General features: G+C 33.3%; 1 protein-coding gene across 1 annotated transcript in view; it reads left to right on the plus strand.

The window, feature by feature from the left end:
* Nucleotides 1-799: 799 nt before the first annotated feature.
* LOC145674240 (uncharacterized) overlaps nucleotides 800-27,129 on the plus strand; it is an 89,163-nt gene continuing 62,833 nt past the window's right edge. Inside the window, exon 1 of the mRNA XM_081744077.1 lies at nucleotides 800-1,126. Coding sequence (XP_081600203.1) covers nucleotides 800-1,126 — 327 coding nt within the window. The remainder of the gene's footprint in view (nucleotides 1,127-27,129) is intronic.

The raw sequence follows: 27,129 nt of genomic DNA on the forward strand, positions 1-27,129 counted from the left end.
GCGTTTATTAAAATATAAGAACATACTGTAAGATTTTAATAATAGTAGCTTAATTTCAGTTAACCAAGGCGTTCAGCAGCATTGACATATGAGACATGAACCTATTAAATAACTAATAATTATTGGAAAATAAACTTGAAAACTTCGAGACGTGTACCTACATAAAGTAAATTGATTTTGAGTTTGTTGTTGTTTCGTTCAGTAACAGGGTTTTATGAGACGTATACCTACATAAAGTGAATTGATTTTAAGTTGCTATCCCGTTCAGTAGCATGACTATATGAGACGTGTACATACATAAAATGAATTGATTTTAAGTTTATTGTTTTGTTTAGTAGCATGGCTATATGAAACTAGTATTTTATTACAACTGGAAATTGAAGCCGGAACAGTTTGTACCAATAGCGTGATTATTAGCATTAATCACTATGTTAGGCTACACAGGAACACTAGACTTGATTTAAGAGTGATATTTTTCTTATAGGTTTTTCAGAACAAAAAAAACTGAAAATTAAACACAAACACAACTTTAAACTTTGCTCCTGGAAAAAAATTTTTAGCACTAATTGGAAGCATAAAATCCACACCGGAAATCAGATATAACTTTTTACATAGAGGTCAAATCTTTGTGAAGTTAACTCCTTTAAAATTATATATAAGTTGTTGTTCAACTTAAACAATGTAATTGAGTTTGTGATTAGAATAATATAATTTTATTAGTGTTGATTATAATTGACTTCATTCTGCTGAAAATAAGTTGTACTAATAATACTTTTTTTTTTTATTTTATTTTAGAAAGATGGAACCGCAGCCAACCACTTCCGCCGGTGAGTCCTCCTCCTCTTCGTACCGCCACATCCAGTGGTTTAATAAGATGGAAGAATTATTGGATGTGGCCGAAGGGGGGAAAAAAAGAAGAAGAAGAGATGAACAGAGGAGAAAAAGATACAACCCGGTGGTGGTGGCGGAAGAACAAGTACCCCAAAAAGTAATAGTGGTGGAGGAAAAAGTGGAGCCAATAACATCATCATTGGTGAAAGAAATGATGTCAGTGGAGGAAGACGAAGTGGTATTGGTGGAAGAAGTGATGTCAGTGGTACCAATATCACCACCAGTGGTGGAGGGGGTAAATGACAATGATTGGGATTTATTAAATGATGGGGAAGATGACGTGTTTATAAAAGCATGGGAGAAATATGAAAGAATGGAAAAAATAAAAAAACTGAAACAAAAATACTTGTAAAAGAAAAAAAAACTGTAAATAAATCATGTTTTGGGTGAATGGGAAAATTTTGAGTTTCCTTTCCTTTGAATTTTTAAAACCTACCTAAGAAAGGTCATAAAAATGTCTAACTTTTTTTTTTCCGTATCATATTGAACTTATAGATACCTTTTATTAAGAGTAACGTTTCGAAGCATAGAAAAAGATATTTTCAGAATAAGAATTGTTGTTAGAATTTTTAAAAGCAGGAAAAAATCTTTATGCTTTTCAGTACGCTGCACTATTCAGTTAACAGTTACCATTGAAGAGTTTTTAAAAGCAGGAAAAAAAATCTTTATGCTTTTCAGTACGCTGCACTATTCAGTTAACAGTTACCATTGAAGAGTTTTTAAAAGCAGGAAAAAAAATCTTTATGCTTTTCAGTATGCGTCACTATTCAGTTATCAGTTTTAATTGAAAAGATTTCAATTTTTGCTGTCATAACTACTTTGATTTCCCTCCAATATCAAATTGTACTTGAGTTTTCCTTTTATTTTTTATTTTTTATTTTTTAAATTAATATACATAATTGTAGGGTGAAACAAGATTAATGAGATATTTGCTGGTGTCCATAAATAAGAATTAAATTAACAACATTCTCGTTTACTAATTAGTTGTTGTTATTAAATGATAGTATACTGAAAGAAAAGTCTGAATTTTTTACTTTTTGATTAAATCCGTTTAAGATGAGTGAATGAATTTATTTTATTCACTCACATGTATAAGATGTTCGAAGAATATGTAAGAGAATAAAAGATACTCTCCTAATAAATTAGTCGGAGCAACTTATTTTATGCAGACAAGATAGAGAATTTGAATACATTTTCTTTCTGTGAACACTAAAATGTAGTTGGTGTCAGGGAACATACATTGAGAACAGTTTTTTATTCCTTGAATAATTAACTAGGTATTTCTTTTGGGTTTGCGAGCCACGGCAGGTGCAAAAACACGATAATGTCCAACTATTTAAGGTAAATATAGATAAAGGGTTTCAGTGTAGAATGACATATATGTTAATTGGCATACCATTATCTATTTGGATGAAATGGAGTCCCGTACACTTAGGTCATGAAGATTTGTTGTCTCTTAGACACTTTATAAAAAAGCGGCCATGAGAAACACAAATACTTGTTATAAAATGTTCAAATAATTGGAACATCCTAGGATCAAACCCCAAGCACTAAAGGTGACCACTAAGCCATTGCAATTGCCAAAGAAGAAGAACTTTAGTTCAGTTCAGTTCAGTTCAGTTTAGATAGTTAATGCTGCCATCAGAATATTTTCTTTGTGCAGCACGGAATCGAACTCTGAATAAATGTAAAGATTAAATAGCAAATTGTTTCTTAGAAATAAAAATTACTTACTTACTTACTATTGTGTCTGTGTACGGTTAATTATGAAATTATTTTGAATAATAAATGAAATTTGTGAGTCCCACGATTATGTCGGTTTTTATATTGCTTCGCTTTACAAAGAAAGCTCTTAAAAGTATATAGGAAGTGGGAGGAAACCCACGCACACTGTGTTTGTCCACCACAATTTATAAGAAATAAATCCAAACTTAATGTTGTGATAAAAATGTTGAAACAATTGATGCATGCGGTAATCGAACCAAAAACCCTAAACAGTGGAAATGAACGCCTTACCACTGAACCCTTATGGCTCCGCTATAAGAAATAAAATAATTGATGCATGCGGTAATCGAACCAAAAACCATAAACAGTGGAAATGAACGGTCTACCACTGAGCCCTTATGGCTTCGCTATGAGAAATAAAATAATTAATGCATGCGGTAATCGAACCAAAAACCCTAAACAGTGAAAATGGACGCTTTACCACTGAGCCCTTATGGCTCCGCTATGATAAATGAAATAATTAATGCACGCGGTAATCGAACCAAAAACCCTAAACAGTGAAAATGGACGCTTTACCACTGAGCCCTTATGGCTCCGCTATGATAAATGAAATAATTAATGCAATCGGTAATTGAACCAGGGACCCTAAACAGTGGAAATGGATGCTTTACCACTGAGCCCTTATAGCTTTGCTATGACAAATGAAATAATTAATGCAAACGGTAATCGAACCAAAAATCCTAAGCAGTGAAAATGACTGCTTTATCATTAAGCCATTATAATCCTATATTGATAAATGAATACCTAATGAAAAAAAGTCTAACTGTAGAAACCAACTAGCACTGAAAAAACTAAACATTGAAACTTTGTCAGCATAGTAATCCATATAATTTTATTGGATGCTCAAGGAAATTGTATTTTCAAAAGTGTTAAAATTGAATGTGAATCATTGAGACGGAGCTGTTATGAAAGAATAAAAGTTTGGTCTCGATAAGAAAACAATAGTGAACTATTGCTAACGTACTTATCATCAAATCTTTGAACAAATCTTTTCTGTTTTGAACAGTACATAAGTAAAATTAATGAACAAATGTGTGTCAAATAAGTAAGATTAATACATACTAAAAGATGGTTGTTTTCAAGAACTTGAACTGAAAATTGATTCTACTTGCCTTCTTTTTAAAAAACAAGTGGTTAAATGAAATGATAGGAAAAGGTGGTAGTTTAGTTGACCTCCCCTTTGAACAGTAATGGGGTATTTTATATATATAATCTCACAAAGTTATTGTTCGTGAAGAAAAGTGTAAATAAAATGATGATTTCCCACAGGACTATGGTTTGTCACCGCCGCTAACATGGACGCTATCCGCTTAGCAAAGAGGAGGAGGGTCATGTTGGGTGATTGAATCTAATTCAATACAATAGATATATATAACCTAACGCATTGATATAAACACCCGTTTAAATAAGTAAATGATCTTTGAATATATGTCATATAGACATGAAAAAAGAATACCGATAAATAGGGAATAAATCGGTGATTACTTGTACAAATAAATAAATTTTACTTTCATGAAACTTCAGACATAAGAAGAAGAAGTTTGTGAAACAGTTTATTCTCCTTTGCCATTGCAAAGTTGGTGTTAGTTTTTTTTTCTTTCCTATGCTTTTTAACATATAGCATACTTAATGAAAATTCACAGGAATTTCTAGCACTGATCAAATACATAATGTAGGCTTCAGTTTTAACATATATTCACAACTTACTATATGGATTGTCTACAAGATTCCTTAACATTTGCCGAATTTTCGATAGCATTTGTTTCTCCTTATTGTAGGCGATACTTTATTTGTAAACATATTTAGCGAAAGTTCAATAATTATTGTCTTATGATAACAACAGTAATAAATTTTTCAAGTGCGGAGTATTTTGTAGATAAGATAGCACCACTCGTTGCTAAAAGTTGTCACAAAATGAAGTAATCCACCATGTCTTAAATGTAAAATAACCAAAAGCATATTTTAAAAGGATTTAAAAGCATTATTTATCAATACATTGGAATCCAACAGGCTAATTTAAAAAAAAAAAAAAAAAAAAAACAAGTAAATACAAAAGGAGCTATTGGGGTTCGGGTATAGTAATTTCTAATTATTGTTTTCAATGTTAGTATATAAAAATTCAAGCACGCGCAGTAAACGGTTTGGGTGACTTTGTCGCTTGTAAAACTGATGCAAAGATGAAATATTCAAGCTAATTTGGATAATAAAAGAATAGTATCTAAAAACTAATAGGGGGTGGGAACTATGAGTTTCAGGTCTACCTTAAACTTGTTTAAACCTGTTTTCATTGGTTAATTCAAACATGTCATTACATCCCACGGTGAAAAGTATAAATACCGCGGTTAAGAAAGTGACATAAGAATATTCTTGTACTGTTTGTAGTCGATGAAAAGATTTTTTCTTCTTCGTATGGTGGTCAATGAAGATATTTGTGCCTGGTGTTTTTATTTTAATTTGATCACTTCTTATTTTTTTTATTGGTTCGTATGCCAGAGCAGCTACGCTGCGAAATATTAAAAAGCTCGTAATAAATTACTCGAACACTTACAGTGTTATTTAAAATTAAAAAGTCGTAAAAGCAACAACGTTGTGATTATTTTATTCGTTCGTTCGTTTGCTAAGAAAGCTGAGAACTATTATATAATTCGTTTACTCTGTCGAACTGAAAAATGTCTAATGCTGAAAACGTATTGGTTTGTTTCTGCGATAATATTCACATCACCATTCAGTGCTTAATAAATGCTTTTCAAATGTGGGAATCTAAAAGAAGAAGTATGCTTCTTTGCAGTGGGTGTGCACGTGGATTGAAAGACGCAATAAACCATGACTGCATTCTGTTACATAAAAATATATTGAAAACAAAAGTACTAAGTGTTATTATGGATATGAACACACAAAATGAAATTTGGTATACGTTTCAAAAAATGCACGACAATACTTTTAATAAATTAGAACAGTTTTTTCATATATATGATGATGCCATTCATAATGATACATTTGTTAATCAACTGATAGAAATATTTTTGCAGAAAGATTTTAAGAAATTCTTAATTTGGAATAAAAACCAACGTGATAGTGATAGTGATAGTGTTTGTGATTGAAAAAATATGAAGACGTATGGATGAAAATGTTACTCTTCTGTAGGTATATTACATGTACAAACTGTAAAAAAAAGGCACAATTTGCCATGCTTTTTTTTTTTCTGTGAACGTTACAAGTAAATCTTACTCAAGTAAATATCTAAGAAAAATACTTACTGTGTAGTGCAGTGCAGTGCTATCATACTAAACATTTCTTCAAATATTTATGTGTATGAGTTGAAAACTAATTAACACAATACAAATTTAAAAAAAAAAAAAAAACTTGTGTAAAAAAAAAAACCAATATAAACTAATGAAAGATGTTTCATATTGCTGAATAAATGAAGACTTTATACAAGCTTCATATTTCTGAATAAATGAAGACTTTATACTAATAATAATAATAAAATCGGAGATTTTTTTATTGTACTTTTTGCAACAATAATAATCGCAAAAGCCTTCGGCTAGCAAAAGTTTACGTACACTAGTTATTAATTGGTAGTAATTATCTTTGTACAGTAAATATATTTGCTTACTACCCTTTATTCCAGGATACATTCCATAAAATTCACGACTATTAAGTTTCTTTTCAAAGACAATGATTTGGTATTTGGGTGTCAGGTATTGTTGAAATTTTTCACATCATTAATAGTACACCCATTTTGATGTCCAATAGTAACATTAGCATCATCACACAAATCCTTGGCCTGCTTCAACAATCGCTCAGGATTGTTTTTAACTTGTATACTTGAAAGCAATTTTGATTGGCCTTAACCTTTTTCGAGGATAATAGCCTTAGAAAGACATTATATGTCCTTGTTTAATGGGATAGTACACTTTTCCAAAAGAGTTGTATATTCCTCATATTTGGTCGATCCACGGGTTCGACATCTTCCCTTGCATGGATTAACAATGTGGATCTTAAAATCCACCTTTTTTCCCAAAAGAAAATGTTCGTTACTATTTAAAACATTTTCAACTGTATGGAATAATACATCAGGGTTCAATTTCTTTTTAGGACGTCATGTTGTGTACATTGTTTTAAGTTTAAGGTAGTGCTCTCGATAGTTATTCCTATATAGGTGTTCTTGTCAACATCCTTTAATGCATGAGTCATTCCGAAATCAAACAGATTTCGTATATATTTTTCCGGATCCATACACTTAATGGTTATTTCTGTCCCTTTTAACCCAAAGTAAACATATGTTTCTGATATACTCTTTACTATTTCAAATTCTGATGCATCCATTATCTTAGGTACTTCTTGAAAAACACAATTTAGTTCTTAGGTTCCCCAGAACTAGGAAAACTTGGTTGTGGTAAGCTTGCCTAATAGTAGTTTAGCATTGTCCTTAACAAATAAGTCAGCTGCTTGAACTTTTTCACAAGCCTGATTTTTTATATTATCCTCTCGAAAGAACCCTGTTCGATATAAATCAGAAATATCAGCAGCGGTTTCACAGCTTGTCAAAATAACATCCTGTCTTCCTTTAAATTGTTTTAATAACTCTGTTAACATTTGATAATATTTTTCATTGGGTACACGCATACCCTTAGAATGATAAGTATCTACCAAACGCTTCCAAAAAATCGTTTCTACTCAAAACTACGTACATGCACCCATTGCTATAAAATTTATCTACTATCATTTTCCATCTGTAGTAAACAACTTCGGATGCTTCATATCCGAAACGTTTTGCCATGATTACCACTTGAGTTAGTTCGTTTTCACTTGTAGAAGTCATCTGTAATCGAAATAATGTATTCTTCTATTGAAATAATAATAATAAAAAAAAAAACCTATAAATTTGTCTATTTCCCACCCATCTTTTACTTCGTTGGTTAGTTCACCCAAGTAGGATCCGATTGTAAGATTGGATTCTCTATTTCGTTGTTGTATAAACATAATGCTGTCTGTGTCACAATATAATATGGCTTCAGGACCTACAGCAGTCAATAGGTCATGAAGACGAAGTCTTGCCCACGATGTGATGAACGAAGCAAGCACAACGTTTGAAAATTTCCAGGGCTTATTCTTATTCTCTGTATTGTGATACGTAAGAATAAGATGTTTATCTCCAATGGGTAATACGCTTTGTACTTCGTATTGTTGTGCCCATAGATAATACAAAAATTTTCCAATGTGTCAACAATCATGAATTGCAACAAGTCCGTTCTTTGTCCACATTTCCCATAAAGCGAGTTGAGGAATATCTTGGAGATATACCTCAATCTTGGGTTCTTCCTGATATTGCTATGATTTAATTGAATGCCCTCATGGGCATGATACTCTTTAATGTATTTTTGTTTGTCTCCTTTGGTTTTGCACCAAACAGGAAATCCTGAAGATTCCTGCTTCATTTAAAGGAAAGAATTCACATAGTCTTTAAGCAAACTATCTGAATTACTAAGTTTGTAAGCACATGAATTACAATCCAATCTTGTTTTCTCCGATATCATAATTTATTTATTTATTTATTTATTTATTTATTTTCAATATATATATCGTTTGTGTCAAGATTGCTTTAGCAAACACTAAGTGTTAGTAAATGAGTTACAAAGTATGAAATTGTTAATATCATTATTAATTTCATCCCTAACAAATCATGTACATGTCTATTATTACATATAAATGTTCTAATGATATAATAATAATAATAATGGCATGAAAAAAAAAACTTTATATAATCACACCTATTTCTTTTCACGATGTATTTAGACATAACAATATAAATTCTATGCGTGCGCATACTCGTACTAGATTTTCGCGCATGTCAAATGCGTGTGTATACTTGTACTTGGTCTTCGCGCATGTCAAATGTGTATGTATACTTGTACTTGGTCTTCGCGCATGTCACAATATAATATAAAAGCGCGCATGCGTATAGCTGTAGTAAATCATATAAAGGAAGTAATACGTTGTTACAATGTACAGTCAAAAGCATTCTGTTTCCGCAGTTAAAAAGCAAAAAACAAATTCTAGTTCTTCATCTCATAATAATAAGAAACGAAAAGGTGAAATTGAAACCAATCTTTCTTTATTGCAAAGTGAATGTGTAAAATCTAAATACATTTCACCACGTGAAAAACGTTTTCAACTTGAAAAACAAAAGAAAATTATTCTTGTACATCCAAATGATCCTGACATTCCTGAAGAAGACGCTGAAAGATATAGGATTATTTATCCAACACAGGAAATTACCATAGACGATGCTGTGTATAGACGAAATTTCAGATATCCAAATGAAATACCCTTTGAAGAGGAAGTTGTAGTAAATCAAAATACAATTTCTAATGATATTCTGATATTCAATGGTGTGAAGTGTGGTTGTACTCCTAATGAAGTAAATGAAGTTTGTGTAAAACAGTTACTAGAAAAATATAAACTTTCTGAACCATTACTTTGTGAAGGCTGTGCAAATCGTAGTGAGAAAGAAACTGATCATAAATGTGTGAGTGAAAGTGATGAAGAATTAAATACTATTGTGTGGAATTTCCTAATCAAAAAATCAACACGTGATCAAATATTAAAACATTATCTAAAGATTCATGTGAAATATATAGATGTAAACATTATTCCCCATCTTATAAACAAATTTAATTATTCATATCAAGAAATCACGTTTAATGATTATCATATTTCTGACTTAAGAGAAGCATATCTTGAGCACGATAAAGATGTGTATCAACAATCCAGACTGTGAGTACCAATGTCGTTTCCTAAAGACATACGACAATTGCGAATATCAATGTTCTTCTTTTTCTATAAAAGAACAATGTGTATTAATGTGTATTGACCGTTGGAAACCACCACGAGAACTTTTGTGTTATGGGTGTTTTCAAAACAGGAGCAAAATAGAAGAACACGATTGTATTACTTCGGACTATAATATGTTATGTTATAATGCATGGCGTACAATGGTAAACGGACAAACTTTTGATGATTTATATGAAGAATTTGCAAGAGTGCATTGTGATACTGAAATTGATGATTGGGAATTTACATGGACATTATATAACATTTTATTAAACAAAGATAACATTCAGTTAATTACAGAGTTATTCTTAGTAAAAGATTTACATTATAATATGCATAAGAAATAGTAATAATGGAAAACAAAAACTCTTCTGTTAATCAATTACAAAATAATAATAATAAAAACAATGTGTATAAATTAACAAAGGCACATGATAAAAGACTTTCAGCAATAAATTGGCCAGTATGTAATTGTGCATATACTAATATAAATATAGATTGTATTAAACAATATATCAAGGAATGTATCTGTATGTAAACTATATATATATATTATTGAAATTTGTAAATAAAATTTTTTTCTCATTTTATATTACATGTTTTATTTATTTCCTTACACATCTTATATATTTTACTTCAACGCGAAAATTTTTTCAATACACTTACAGTGTAAAAGTAAACTATGTTTCAAATATGACTTACAATTTATACGTAGGGAAAAATTCTTTAAAAAATTTTTTCATGAAATTAGAACTTTAACAAAAATCCGTATGTTATGATTCGCCTACATAAAATTTGTTTGTGCATTTTATATTGCATGCATGTGAAAAAAAAAAAAAAAACTTTTCACATTTTTTAGTTTACGGTTTTGAATTTTCACAACTTGCATTTTCATTTTGACAACTTGCATTTTCATTTTGACAACTTGCATTTTCATTTTCGTAACTTGCATTTCTAAAAATTTTTTGAAAATTACATTTTCACTTTTAATTTTGTTCAATCACTTCTTATTTTTTTTTATTGGTTCGTATCTTTTACCGATTGCTTGGTACACAAGCTCAGAGCAGCTACGCTGCGAACATTTAAATTCCTATGGAAACTCCTAAGAGCAGCTACGCTGCGAAATATTAAAAAGCTCGTAATAAATTACTCGAACACTTCATGTGAACTTAGAAAAAAAATCTTATTTTTTTCATTATTTCGCTTCTTATTTTTATTGGTTCGTATCTTTTTTATTATTTCGCTTCTTTTTTTATTTATTGGATCGTGTTATTTAAAATAACACTCGTTTTTAAAATAAGAAGCTAATAGCAGCTACGCTGCGATTATTTATTCTCTCGTTTGTTACACAAACTCGTTTTTAAAATGTTTTATTGGTTCGTATGCCAAAGCATACTCGCTAGAGCAGCTACAAGAAACTATGTTTTCAAAAATCGCAAACTTGTCAATGTAAAATACTCATCAAACTTTTAAATACTTCAAAGTATTAGTAAAAAAAAAAAATATATATATAAAACACTCATCAAATACCAATTTTAAACGCTTTTCCAAAAAAAAAAAGTAAACGATAGAAAGCATAAAGGAGTTTCACCTTGTAAAATGTCAATAATACCTTTTATTTAGGAAAGTTTTAATATTAAATAAGAATCAAGAAATGAAATTCGTATATATTTATTTCGGTAATATTATATATATACAAGCAAAATAATAATAATAATAATAATAATAATATATACAATCAACATAATAATATACAAGCAAATAATATACAAGGAAAATAATAATATATACAATCAAAATAATATACAAGGAAAATAATAATATATACAATCAAAATAATATACAAGCAAAATAATAATAATATTACATAAAAGTTAGATAATATATACAGAATCACCGAAAATTAATATTTCTTATTCTTTGACAGTAGAATATCTACTAATTCATTCAAATATCTTGGGTTTCTTATTAATTTGAAATATTCTTCTTCAAATATGATTGTATTTACACACATTCTATGTGAGTTTCGAAATATGTTATAAAGTTCTTTTCTCACATTTTCTTTAATAAAAATTAACCATGTCTCTGTTTCTAAAGCTTCAATGTCCATAAAAAGGCAGCGGTGAGACATTTGTTGCGGACAGTCAAAAAAACAACCCTCACATAATAATACACAATTAGGGTTCCAATTTAAAATAGTGTTTTTGATGCACTTTTCATCCACAAACACTTGTGTACACTTACACTTTTCTTCTTCTTCTTCTTCGTTCTTCTTCTTCATTGATAAGTCTAAGGGCTCCGTTTGTGGTGTTGGTGGTGGTGGTGGTGCTGGTGAAGGTGAAGGTGAAGGTGTAACACTTGCATGTGGTGTGTCGGGTTTACACTCGTCCAGTTCGTCAAATAATCGCAAAATTTCTTCTTCCTCCCCTTCACTAAATAAGTCATGTGAAGGTAGTCTTTCTTCTTCTTCTCCATCCACTTCCTCTTCTTCAATAAATAAATCAGGTGATGGTGTTCTTTCTTCTTCTCCATCCACCTCCTCTTCTTCTGCGGTAAATAAATCAGGTGATGGTGTTCTTTCTTCTTCTTCTTCTTCTTTACTATCTAGTATCCATTTTAAAGATGTTGGTTGAATGTTTTTTACTCCTAATAATGACGAGGATGCTGGAAGTGTTGGTAAAGATGTCCTCACTCCAACAGGAGATGATGGGATTAATACTGGGTCTTCTCTTAAGTCAATAATTTCTTCCTCTATAATAATTTCTGAGGATACTGGTGAAGCTGGAGAAAAATACTGAGTTTCCTCGTCAATAAATATATCTGGTAAATCTCTCGCAGTTTTAAACTTTTTCCTTGGAGATTCTACAAAGTCAAATGTAGAATCCCAATCTACTTCGTTGCAAAGTTGAATTTCTCGCTGTACTATACTGCCAGACGAATCCATGATGATACTATGCTAGTCTTCTCATCATACCCAGTATATAAGGAAAACTTTATCGATAACATCATATCACGTGGTACTTTAAACATTTTTCAAACAGTCCTACCACGCCAATTAAAATATTTTCACATATACTTTTCCAATTCTCTATGGAATTTTTATAAATATAGAAATAGCAAACATGTTCTCATATAATCTTTTAAAATATCAACATTTGGTATTTTCACTTTGGTAAAATCATTCCACACATTTTACAACGGTATTCATAAGGCGTACTATTTAATCATCTGTCATCTATGTGCAGATTTAGATACATCACGTGTAAATAAATAAATAGTTTACATGCTTTTAAAATAAAATCTGTTATTTACAACTTCTATTATTATTCATGTCCCTACATACACCAGCATGTTGTCCACGTAAAATAACGGATGCCACAAACTATCTTTGTATTTGCATTCATTCATTCATTATTATTACAATAATATAACAATCTTCTATTGCAATCGTATTTAACACCCCTTCATGTTTCAACATGATCATCATTCAATAGGTGAATGTTCTTTTGCATTCGCGTTCAATAACCTCATATGTTTTACCATTCGTAATGTAAAACTTTCTTTGTATTCATTATTAACAAACTATCATAAAACTTGTTTTTTATTAGTCTGTTTCCAACCTGTGATGTTTATCTTCCGCGTGCCCAAACTTTCTTTTATGTTTTCACCGACATCGCCAAAGTTATTTCTATTAGTTTGTCCACAATTTCTGATGTTTTACATGTGCAATCTTTCTTTTATGTTTTCACCGACAATGTCTTTTGTTCATCTACCACGATACCAAAGTTATTTCTATTGGTCTGTCTGTCCCCAATTTGTGATGTATATTTCCCACGTCCGCAATCTTCCTTTTGTTCACCTACCGCGGCGCCAAAGTTATTTCTATCAGTCTGGCGGTATTCTGTAATGTTTACCAAACGTGTCAACGGTCTTCCTTTGTATTTGAATTCAAGTTTTAGCAAAGCTCTGCAAGCACACATCATCACTCCTACCCAACCGGGTTTCAAAAAGCGCGGGAAAAGTTCAGTTCATGTCTTAAGTTCATCAGCAACAGACGTACGGAAACCACGCTTTGTATATGCACCATCATAGTGTATCATACCGTACACAAAGTTTTGCCACGTTCACAACATAGTTGCTTTTAGGAGTATGCTCTGGCATACGAACCATTAAAATAATTACGAAAAAATAAAAAATACGATCCAACAAATTGAAAAGTCACGCATGAATAAATATTTCCCTCCCATCATACAGTATTCAACTCCAATGATAAGGGTCCCGGGTTCGATTCCAGTGCGTATCACACATTATAAGTGTTCTCACCTTCTTATTTTTAACAATCATCATCTCCTTTAGCCTAACAGGTGGGACTCAAATATTTCATTTTCTTTTTTATTCTATCACATATTGTTCAACATGTTATACATGTGAACGAATAAAATATTCTCTCAAAATGACGTAATACAGAATGACGTATCAACAGATTTAATTCAAATTTCCATTATTTTTAAAAATACCCAGTATAAAGTCTCTAAAAAGAGGACACGACCTTTTACATGTCAGCACAACTAAAAACAGAAATATAACAACTTTCCAAATACATGTCATCAACCCCTAATGACCTACCAATCCGTTTGACAACATCCATTAAGGAAACATGTTAGAACATCATTATTACGTAAAGTACCGCTAACATTTTTGCTTTTCGGGTGTAGAAGTTCGTCTCCAACTACTCCTTACCACTGCGAAGAGCTTATATTTATTATTATTATTATTATTATTATTATTAGTAGTAGTAGTAGTAGTAGTAGTAGTAGTAGTAGTAGTAGTAGTAGTAGTAGTAGTAGTAGTAGTAGTAGTAGTAGTAGTAGTAGTAGTAGTAGTAGTATTGCAATAGTTGCGTAACAAAATATACTGTTTTCTTTGAGTTTGTTTAAAATTGTATAACACTATTCTGAGAGCACACCCCCTTTTATTTTGAACACCCCCCAAGTAAAAATTTCTGGCGTACTTACTGCTTCATTTAATTCACAATTATCTATTAGGCTTTGACTTAATTTGTGAAATTCTGTATCTACTTTCTCCATACACTTGAACTTGGTATTTCCTAACAACACAGGTGTGGTGGTTTCCTCTGAAATTCACCACAATGTTTGATTTAACACTTATTAGTCTTTCCGCTATTAAAGTTCGAACAAGCAGGATATGTATATGGAGTATTAAAATTAAAAATCTGAATGGAGAGCTACATTTTGGAGAATAGTTATCGAACCATTTCACTTGTCAACCAGAGATTAAGAAAAAGAGTACTTACATTATAATAAATTAATTTAGGACATTATTTAACTATCTGCGTTAAGTAGGTCAGCTTGTAGAAATGGTTGTACTTCCAATTCGACGCCAATTTATGGTTGAATTAAGCTCTGATGCCAGCTCCGAAGTTAGAGTCGGGTAGTATCAATATACCCACTTAAAACTTTAGTCCAATAATTTCTTTCGGGGCTCAATTCGAGGCTCAAGTTTCTCTCAGGAGCAATTCAAAAAGAAAAAATCACAAACGACAATCTTACCGAGCGAAGTAGCTCAATTGCTAGAGCCGTTTGCCTTGCATTCGGGTGGGTTCGATTCCCACAGACGACCATCCTGATTGGGATTTTCCTACCAGCCCTACCAGGCAAATCCCGAGATAGTGCCTACTAAACAAGTCATGGCCGATACTTCCCCAAATCCTTTCCATTGCTATTATTGTCGTTAGGTATCCAGTATAAAATACCCTCTTAGCTGTATCTGGTGAGTATTACATAAATTGAATAAAATAAAATAAAATAAATACACACCCTGGGAAAAAAAAAGTAGATAAAGACAAAAAATGTCCTCCTCCTAAAAGTCTTTTCTAAAAGAAATAAAGTTTTAAACTAAAAAATGGGAGCTTTTCCACTTTTTAAATTCAAATTCAAATTTTTAAGAGTTTTTAGAAATTAAAACGAAAGAAGCGAATAAGAAAACCAACAAGTCTAGCTCTTCTAGGCAGATTATAATTTCCGTCATCGGACATTTTCTCAGATATTGAAAGGTGTTCCATCACTGCTTATTAAATTAATAAACCTTGAGCACAGACAAAATGATTTGAAAAGGATGCTGCCCGAACTTATAAGCTGATGTACAATTCCAGCATTTACTTAATCTGTCAAAGAAAAGCTTGGAAAGACCAGTTAGGATGCCTGGCTATCGATTTTTTTAAAAATAGAATTACTCGAACAGCTGTTTCCAGCTAAATTCAAACCTGGGCCGTTCACACAGGTGTAAATTAATATAATAATAATAATAATAATAATAATAATAATAATAATAATAATAATAATAATAATAATAATAATAATAATAATAATAATAATAATAATAGGAATACCTGTGAAGAAAGTGTGGAAATCTCTTTGCAGATCAGCTATCTTCACAGATTTTTCAACATTCGCACCTCACAAATATCGGAATAGTACCTAACTTATAGGCCCTAATTAGTCTCCTTTGCACTGTCTTTAACGAAGGACCTTATCCCTCTGACATTTTCGTCATTAACACCCTTTATATGTGAAATCAATAAATCAATAAAGAAATATACTTTTGTCTTTTCTGAAGCAGTAAATGGCAAATTAACTTGTTCTCTGGATTTTTCTTCCCTATTTCTCGATATCTTTGCTTACGCTAGGTCTTTCCAGACCTTTGTTTTCCACCTCCTCGTGTTAACAAATTTTCTTCAAATATTTTTTATCTGAACGAAAACGAAACACCAAAGAAAAGTGTTTATTTTTACCCCATCCTTTTTTGTTGTTTTGTTTTGCCAAGTAGGTTGCGGAAAAACTACTACTAGTACTAGCTGCTCAGTATTTATGAAAATCAATCGCCACTTTCTTTTATGTCAATTGCGGCTACAAATGAGCAGTATTAATCCGAAGTTCGCTGTTGTAGTAGATGGTATTGGGAACTACGGTAAAAACTTCAACTAGACCGACGATAGGTAACGTTGTTTTGTTATTTTTGTAAGGTCCAACGATTTCTTGGCGCAAATATATTTATTTAATTTCCTCTTAACCCTTGAACTAAAGTAAAGACTCTTTTTTTTTCGGAACCTCCTTACACGATTGGAAAGGAACTGGTTCCATCCCGTATCGCCTTGCTCAAATTGTATCCAATAGGTAGACTTTAAATATGGATCAAAGAGGACGTGGTTATTGCTATGTCAAAACAGAACAACTTCAATGTCACCACTTGGATATACGCTATACCCCTTACCCTCCTCACCACTCAACTCTATCTCCCACTGATCTTTAGAAACAAAAGAGTTTCTAAGAGTTTCCAAGAAAAACATTCAGAAACAACTTGGCTTTATTTTATTATAATACCAGAAGTCACCTTTCAGAAAGCAAAGACAGAGCATGTGACATCTTGAGGAAAAACCACTGCAGGTTCAAAGTGAAGTTTTCCATTATAGAAGGGATTCTCAGAAAACTCGATTCCCACACCCCGAAAACACAAACATTTATTAAAAATTTAGACATCATTCCCGAACACAGCCTGACGACCAGCTGTTTAGTGAAACTTATTGTTTTGAAATACAGTACATTAAAAGTAGTAGTTTTTTTTTTAATTAAGTCAGTATACTATGAATCAAATGTAGCGTATACCCACGTACTTTCTAAATTTTAGGTGGCTATACGATGGTTCCCAAAACTTAGAGGTGGGTATACGCCGTATACCCGCGTATACCCTCCATTACATCCCTGCCAGTAACTGCACTTCTTTACAATTATCGAAACAGATTAAGAAAAGTATATTAATCCTTACGTCACAATTTTGGATTTGGCAAATGAAATTTATTCTTTAAACTTATATTTTAACTACAGGAAATTGCTTTAAGAAGTCCTTTTTTCACTCTCAATAAATGTCTAAAGTTCATTAGATGTAAAGTTCAAATTTTCCCCGATACAGTTCCTGTCATCTCTTTAAGATTATCTAAACAGATGAACAAAATATAGTAATCGTTGATAGAGGGTGAAAAGTGGCAGTTTTGGATTTATAGAATAAAAGTTACTTTTTAAGTCTATATTTTGAAGTAGATAAAATTACTTCGAACTATATACAAATTTGAAAAACACCGGTCATAAAGGGGCTGGTAAGAAGTTTGTAACGGTCACCGGCTTTGATCAAAATAACAGCAGTATTTCCGACCAGGCCGGTGAAATACCGGCCAGTTGGCAACCCTAGTCTGACGACGACCGCAGTTCGAACTGTTGGCAGTGGCGTATTAGGCAAGGTGACCAGAATTTTCACTTGCGAAAACGGGACACATACGAATCGGTTACGGGGGGGGGGGCATATCTGACTTCCAGATTGCTTTTTGGGACTCAGCAGTGTTTTCAATTTACAAAATACACAAGTAAGAGTGATAACACACCGTTTCTAACTTTACGTGTACCACTCAACAAATAATGGTTCCCAATTGCAAGTTCTACCCAACAATTCTTTTAACTAGTTGAATACTCAGAATTCCCACTCAATTCCCACTTGAACCACGAACACTCAATTCCCATTTGAAAATTCAGAAGTTCTAGACACGCCTGAGTCTTAGCAACGAGTGTTGGTACGGAAGAGAGTAGAATTTCCATTGACGATTTATATTTTGAATAATAATTACGGGACACCTAGGTCATTTTTACTTAAAAACGGGACATTTAGGCGCCCCGTTCGAGAATCAGAAAAAAAAACGGAAAAACGATTGGAAAAAGGGACTGTCCCGGCTAAAACGGGACGTCTGGTCACCTTGGTATTAGGGAAAACTCCATGATCAAGAGCAGTAGAGATGAAGTGTGGAATAAATTGGGTAGACAGTGATAGTATATAATGGACGACCTTTCTGATTTAAGGAGACATGTTAGCTCAAGTGAGTTTTGTAAGTTCTTCAATGCTTTACAACGTTTGTAGAATGATTTTTCACTATTTCCCACTTCTTTAATACATTCACTAAATTCTTTATCTGGAAGTTATGTATTTTAGAGGATTTCATTTTGGCTCCACATATACATTATATTAATATGGATAATACAGTAACACAATTAAATTTTGCAATTCAAATTTACACAGCTTCGTACAATTATTAAGCTTAGGCGTTAACTGATATATCAACACGGTCAGTAATACTGCAACAGCACAAAGTCTATAGTGTTGTCAGATCTGGAGATTAAATAGAACTAAACAAATAGTACAAACTAATATCGAATTTGTTAGCTTTAGTAAAATTATTATGCGTTGTGAATAAAATATTCAGCAAAAAAAACTTTTATTGTAGTATTTAAAACTAATAATTTGTGATTTCATATGTGAAAATAAGAAAGATGCGTGTCGCCCAATTTGAAATTTCGGTAGCGAGTGCACTTAAAAGATCGCCCCAATCTGTTACTTGTAGCCTTATTTGGCAACACTGCGTCTGACTAATACTATGCGTTCATCAAAATGCTTGTGTGTCGGAGTTGATGCCAATAAAAAAGAAAGAAGGAAGTTTTTAAAAAAAATAATGCAACGAATCTTCTTCGGTGGTCAGTTGTTTTCAATGTAGATCTATGTGTGGGTGATCCTCAGTCAAACAAAACATATACAATCACCCTGCTCCATCACTCTTTTTTTTTTTTTTCGTACGTAGCTGTCACTACTCTATTAACCTTGGTACGTAGCAAGTCTACGAATGTAGAGAGAGGGACTACATAACTGCGTTTCACCACATTCAAGAAGGTCTTTCTTTTTTTTTAAGAGCAGTGATTTTTTTAAAGAAAAAAATGTAACTGACTTTTCGCTCCGAAGCACAAATGGTGGGCTATACTGCTTCAAACCGAGCAAAATAGCTCTGTTGGTAGAGTGTTGGTTTCGGTGGTCACCGACGACCATCTAACTGGGATTTACCCTATTTCAGTAGCGTAGCCAGGATGTGTGTTTGGGGGGGGCCCAAGTGCTGTTATAGGCACATATAGAAAAATTACAAACAAAAAAATATATAAACATAAAAATATATAAAAAATTACAAACATCAAAGTACCAAAGTACATTGTCGGACCTCTTTGGGGGGGGGGGGGGGCCAGCCCCTCCGGGCCCCCCCTTCCCTACGCCACTGCCCTATTTCTTTCCCTTGTTGTTATTATATATCCAGTGTAAAATGGCCTCCGTGCCGTGTATCTGGTATTTGTTGAATAAATAAATAAATACACGCCAACTAGTGAATATACGAGAGTCGTTCTGCCTACTGCCGCCCTTTTCAGCAGATCCACCAACAACTGATCAAGCCTGTTTTCTACGACTAATCTGCTACAATATTATCATAGTCACGGCCACTAAAAAAATGACTTTCGCTTATTTTATTGAGTCGTTGGTGTCTATGTATTTTCAATAGTTTTATCGTTTTTTTTATTTTTTTTAATTGCCGCCCTGATACCGGGCCCATGTGGTCCATGCCTAAATCCGGCCCTGCTGACGGTGAATAATGTAAATAATTATTTTTTTTTATCAGTTATCACCAATAATTATTGGTGTTTCACAGTGACACCCACCAATGGTCACCTACCTTTGGGCAGAATACGACATCATAATCATGATTGAGAGAATTAAGACATTTAAAATTGCGTTGTAACTTTTGTGACTTGTAATACCTAAACTGCTACTCAACAAGAGCTAGTATGTTTGCAAAATCATGGCTTGTTTCCTTGTTTGAGACATAAGTTTGTGCGGGGGCGGGGGCACTAGCGGCAATACAGGGGGGGGCGACCACAACCCCAAAAAATTTTCTTGCCCACCCTTCGCCCCACCATTTTTCTATGCACAAATGGTGATTAATATAATAATAATAATCAAGGCAAAACAAGTGTGGCTGCCTAACCTACCCAAAATTTTTCTTGACTCTCCTCTTGTTTCCCTACTGTTACGAGTCTAGTGCCGCTACTGGGCGGGGGCGGAAATTATTTAAAGCACAGGGGCGCACAATATATAAATACGAGCCTGCATTACATATAATAGAAGTATTAAAACATATAGTTGCAGTAACAAGACAAAGAGGTAACCTAATGACTAGGTGTCGTATTTTTATGCAAACGCATTTTTTGTTTGGTTATAGACCTATGCATATTTGTTAAACTTGGTAGAGATTTCTAACAACAATAATGCACGTCGAATTTGACGTTTTATAGTGCATATACAGTGTTGAATTCAGGCATGTTCAACGGAGTGCTGAGTCCTCCTAGAATATTTATACACAGGCACTGGCGTCTCTGGCATGTAAAATTTGGTGGGGGGACATCAAAGAAATTGATTTAAATGGTACTTCTAGTCAAATCTATTTATTATCCTCGATTCCATTTTTACCCTTCTGCTTACCTTCACCGATCCCCTGAGATATATCAAGAACTCTGTTACAATCGTTTCACAGCCTGTATATTATATTCCAAATAAAAAATATTATTATTTATGTTATTCTATCGTTAGTAAATAATTAAATTAGAATAAAATCATATTCACGAAGAAATTAAATGTCGACTAAAAGCAGGAAATTCGTGTTACTATTCGGTTCAAAATCTCTTGTCGTCGCGAATTCTGTCGAGGAATTTGAAGCTTAAAATATATAAAACGATAATCATGCCTGTTGTTCTGTATGGTTGTGAAACATGGTCGCTTACTCTGAGGGAAGAACATAGACTGAAAGTATTTGAGAACAGGATCCTGAGAAGAATATTCGGACCCAAGAGGAACGAGAATGGGGAATGGCGGAAGCTTCATAACGAGGAACTACATAGTTTATACGGTTTACCCAACATTGTTAGGGTCGTCAAGTCTAGGAGGCTTAGGTGGGCAGGTCATGTAGCTAGAATGGAAGAAAGTAGAAACGCTTTCAAAGTCTTGACTGGTAGACCCATAGGAAAACGACCATTAGGAAGACCTAGGCGCAGATGGGAGGACAATATTAAGATGGATCTCGCAGAGATAGGAATAAAAAGTAGAAACTGGATGCAATTAGCTAAGGATAGAAGTCAGTGGAGAGCTTTTGTGAACGCGGCACTGAACCTGTGGGTTCCATAGGCCATAGAGTTAGTTAGTTTAGTTAGAATAAAATATTGAATATTTTGCATTTCAAAATATTGGGGGCGACGTGTCCCCCTCGCCCCCCTCCCCCCGCCAGAGACGCCCGTGTAAATATTTCACAGGCATTGAAATATTTGCTTTTTTCAGTCTATTTTTTCGGAAATAAAAGGGTCTTAAAAGCAAAGTTTTTTTTTTTTAAAGAAAATTAGTTCCTTCTTTTGCCCAATCTAATTGTATTAACAAACCGCGTTCTCGTATAAAGTCGAAGTCAAATAAAAACTTGGAAATTAGATACAGACGCACACAAATGCTTTACAACGTTAGTTAGGGAAAAATGGCAAAATATTGGTTGTTGCAACCGACCAGACAATAATAAGTCAGGAGTTTTGTTGCAACAGATTCCTGCTGCTCTATTGCAATCTAGAACAGAGCGGGTTAGCCAACCGCAGCAAATATTGGTTTAATACACAGCGACATATCCAACGTACGGTAATGACTTGAACGTAGAAGTGATTAAAGCGGAAGTAACGTTAAGATTACAACAAACTTATTTAATGTCTGTGGTCCTACTCAGTCGGTTCGCATCGGTTCGCTAGAACCGGTTGTTAAAATATTTTGAGTTCGCAGAGCCGTTTGGTATATCCAGACATAAACCCACACACATATACATACACACTGGCGCAAGTCCCGGGGGGAAGAGGGGGACTTGTCCCCTCCAACATTGGAACTGGGGGACTGTCCCCCCAATAATCAGATTTGAAATATGCTTTTTGGGAGGAAATGTGATGATTTGTGTCCGATTGCCACAAAGGAAAGCGAGATGAAATTGATGCCCCCTGAATAAGCATCAAATCTGCCCCTCCCCCAAATGTTGAAGACAAGTCTGCTCCCCTGATTCTCCACAGCATTCTTTTCTTTAAAAAATGTTTGAACGTCGCTTATATATATGTATTGATTAATAAAAATGTAAGAACGTTATAGTATCGGCAGTGATGAGTATCCACTGCCTGTTAATTCAAAAATTTTGGTTCTTATCTCTTCTCTGTGGAAGAAGTAAAAGAACCTGGAGGAATACTTAAGTAAGCAAACTTTATTAACACTGAGAGAGATTATATGAAAATGCAAAAACACGATAAAATTACACTGAAGTAAAGTAAATTTAGTAACTACAAAATATTATACACGAGAGACCATACTTGGCTCAGATTCTTCTCCAACTAAGATTTTACAAAGAGAAAAAGGTCTTACATGAATGTTAGGTGTCCTCTCACCCACATGACTGAGTCTTTGGCTGCTTCCGTCCTCCCTTAGCCAGCCTGGATATTCTCCTTATATTCCCCACTTTATCTCTCTTTAAACAATTAAGAGGCCTTGTTCGTTTGTTTATCTTGTCCCTTAGGCCAAGTTATTTGAACAAAACATTTTAATAGTTCTTCATCTTAGCACATATTAAATTATCTTATGCATTTTTTTCTTACAAAATCTGTTTCCCAACACAGTATATATATATATATATGGGAACGGTCTTACCCGTCCCTCCCCCCCCCCTTAATGTTGAAGGCAGATTTGCGCCACTGTGTATACATACATACACACGCATGAATCTGGCCAGGAGTCAAAGAAGGAAGCCTAAGAAATTGGTGCAAACCCTCTGTACTTTTCCCGCTCACTTGTACTGTTGTGAAAACAAGCAACTTTGAATTGTTTCAAATCAATGGGCAGATAGAAATATGGATATGAATTCCTAGATTTTGCCCAGGATACTGCGAACTGCGAGCGCAATGAATGCGATACGTGTCTAATACCTATTACGTGTGCTAGCTAGCTGTTTTTGAATGACTCCGTTCTTCATTGGTTCTGGAGATACGTGCCTGCCAAGCAATGTGTACGAAATAAAATGGTCTTTTCATCGATATCTCGATCGATTGCTTGTCATCACCCATACTACCATTCCTCAAAATAGTGCACTTTCCTGGTAGGACACACTTGTATATATATATATATATATATACAAGAGCGGATCCAAGGGGGGCTAAAGAGCTATAGCCCCCCCTTGATGCTCAGGTGTACACTGGATAAGATGGACTTCAATCCTGCTTTACACTGGATAAAACGGCAAACTATGGCTATATATATATATATATATATATATATATATATATATATACATGGGCGGCGATTAGGGGGGGCAAAGGGGGGCAATTGCCCCCGCACTTTTTTCAAGTAACCCATTAATGTATATAGTTTCATTTAGAAATGTAAAGTATTTGTATATATTATTGGTTTATAGATAAAATGGTAGCACATATTTAACGTTCCGTGAGTACGTATTGGTTGTCTTTCCGTGGAGTTAAAAAAAAAAAAAAAAAAAAAAAAAACAGGAATTGAGTATTAATTGCCACAGAAAATAACCCCAAAATTAACCTATTGGAGCACAACAATTTCAGCATACTTTCACTTTTTACAAGGGCTCGATATGTTAGTCAGCCGCTTTGAAACTAATTCAGAGAGCATTTCGCAAAAGAAGAAAAAAAAAGTATTTCACGAGTTATTTTTTAATTGCACAAAAATTGGCAGTTCCTAAAATTTATTTTCTTCTTTCTAAAGTAAGGGAAAAAGCGTAATAAGAAACAACTTCCATCTTTTCCATTGTTTTGTAGTGTAATATGAGTGAAGTGGGTGTTAGGGGTGTACGAGTGTATATACAATTAAATTTAGTGAATTCAACATAATTCTAGGTTTTAGTGTTATTTTGTATAACTGGAGTACGGAGTGAATCTAAGTATTGTTGTGTTTTCATGTGCTCCAAGAAATTTAAAACTGCACCTAATGACAGCGAATATGTTTCGGGAAGTTGCAAAAGCAAATATTTCTTTAAATGTCGTAGCGTATGCTTGTAGCATTTACTGTCTTTCATTTTCTAAGAGTAATAACATACATTTAATAGCATGTGTGGAATTAAAAATTAAGTTGTTCATTAATCCCTGTTTCAATATGACTTTTGCAAAACAAGCATCATTATTTTTTACTATGATTAATATTATCCTTTCTATTTATTTGTTTTGCAAATTTGTTATTCAATAATCTGATCACACAGTTTTCCAGACAGAGTTTTAAGATGTTCATGAGCAAGGAATCAAATCTCTTTTGTTGTTTAAGAGTACAAAGGGCTACTACCTACTGGCGTTGCTCTTGTCAATTTACTTAATAAAATATGAAATATTATATACGGTATTTTAACTGAAAAAGATAGTATCCTATTACTTATACAACCTTTCGTCAAACAAAATATTAGAAACAAGCAGGAAAATTAACATTTATATGCAAATATTCAGATCATGTCTTGCCCTCCCACGCTTAACGTCCAACCGCCGCCTATATATATACAGGACCGGTTGTTACAAAATTAGAATAACACCACTGTTTAAAGCGACGTTTGGATATGAAAACTTGAAATCACTGCTTGAATTAGTGTTGTGTGTCCAGTACCGTGCCCTGGGGGGGGAAGCGGAGCAACGGCTCCGGGCGCCGAAGTAAGAGGGGCGCAAAAATCGAGAGAAAAAGGAAAAAGATAGGAAAAATTACTTGGAATATATGTATTGGGGCGCCGTCGTATACTCTCGCCCCTTGAGCTGATTTTCCACGGCACTGCACTGTGTGTGGCTCTATCTTCACAGCCATGGTTGAAGGAATTTATGACACGATAAATTTGATTTCCAGTCTTGGTTTTGAATTTATTTGAATAATTACATTAAAATTGTGTTCGGGTTCCTCCAGTACTATTTACGAATATACAAATTGCTTTTGCATATAATTATGTTCTTTGCCCTGGCAAGTAATAAGTAGTAATTTGAATTTACATGCATTGATTTGCATAATCCTATTTCCCCATACGGTACTCCAGAGCGCTAGGAAAAGAGGTGCGTAGTTAATTAGTACGTATTTACACCAAATACGTAGGTATTCCAAAATATATGCACTTGCTACATAGCAGAAACAAAGTCACTATAGTAGTACTAATGGGAAACAGCTGTACTGGCTGTCACTCTGGTAGGCAAGTCAAATTATTGCATCAATTAATTTAGTAATCAGACTAAAAGAATTTAAGTGAATGTAGAACTGAAAATTAAATATTAACTTTATCTGTGAGGATCAGCTCAGCTAGTTTCCCAATTATTATGAAACAATATTGTAAGAAAATTCTCTACTTGGCCTAGAATAGGTTGGGAAATCTGAATCGTTTTTGTAACAACAATTTAACACAAAGTTTAGGTAACAGTAATAAATTTTTAATTATCCAAACTTCTAGTAAAATTTAACTTGAACAGCAATAAAAAAAAATGAAATGACATATGCATTTCAAGCTGAAATGGATGGTAAGACAAATGTCATTGAATAAAGAAAATGAAAACATGAAACACGACTGAAGAATCTGAAGGATTCCTATTTCTTATATTGTTAAAAAAAAATAACCAATATCTTTAAATAGCAATGGGTTGAATTTAATGACAATTTTACCATTCTTGTAATAGCTATTAGAGCAACCCACATTATGCTTTATTTTTTGTTTGTGCTTTTTTTATTAAATTATGCTTTATTGTTAATTTCAGTCATTGTTTTACATTAATCTTGTATAATGTATAATATTTACTATACATTAAATATTCTAAGTATCTTGATCTATTTATTAATATTTTATGCTCTACTTAATGCACTGTAAAGAGATATGCTTTGCTCTTCATTACACCATTTCCTTCATTTCTCATCATCGCCGTTTCCTTTACCCTGGCCGGCATAATCGTGGGGCGTAAAACTCAAAGATTTCATTTAATTTCGAGTCAGTTTTTTTTTTTATCTCTTGTGTGCGCCTTAGAGATGCATATATACAGAAAGGGAAGCTAAAAGATGCCACCAAAAAGTACAGAAAGTGCTCAAGTTCAAGAGGTACATATAACAATGTAGTGTGGAGTTCTTGTGTACTATTCATTGTTGGCGGAAAGTTTTCTTCTTTTCCTTTTTCCTTTGCTCCACATCAAAGGATTACACCGAAAAGTTTACGGAAATAAAAATAAGCGTTGCATTGTTGCATTGTTATATTCTCAATGATTTTCCATAGTAAATATTGGTTTTAAAAGATATTAATACAGTATGTTAAACTTGTAGTTAAACAGAATTTTCCAAAATTGTGCTGTATATTTTAAATTATGCTTTATGCTTTATGTTCTAAAATTATGCTTTATTATGCTTTTAAAGTTAGTATCTTCTGGACTCTTAGACAAGGTGACCAGAACTTTTACTTTAAAAAACGGGACGCATACGAATCGGCAACGAGGGTGGGGGGAGAGGTGACTTCCACATTGCATTTTGGGACTCAGCGGTGTTTTCAATTTACAAAATACACAAGTAAGAATAATAACACGGCGTTTCTAACTTAAGTACTACCCAACAATACTTTTAACTACTTCAACACTCAGAATTCCCACTCAATACCCACTTGAACCA

The sequence above is a fragment of the Thermobia domestica genome, chromosome 17, assembly GCF_964235325.1.
Source record: "Thermobia domestica chromosome 17, izTheDome1.hap1.1, whole genome shotgun sequence".
In the NCBI taxonomy this organism is placed as follows: Eukaryota; Metazoa; Arthropoda; class Insecta; order Zygentoma; family Lepismatidae; genus Thermobia; species Thermobia domestica.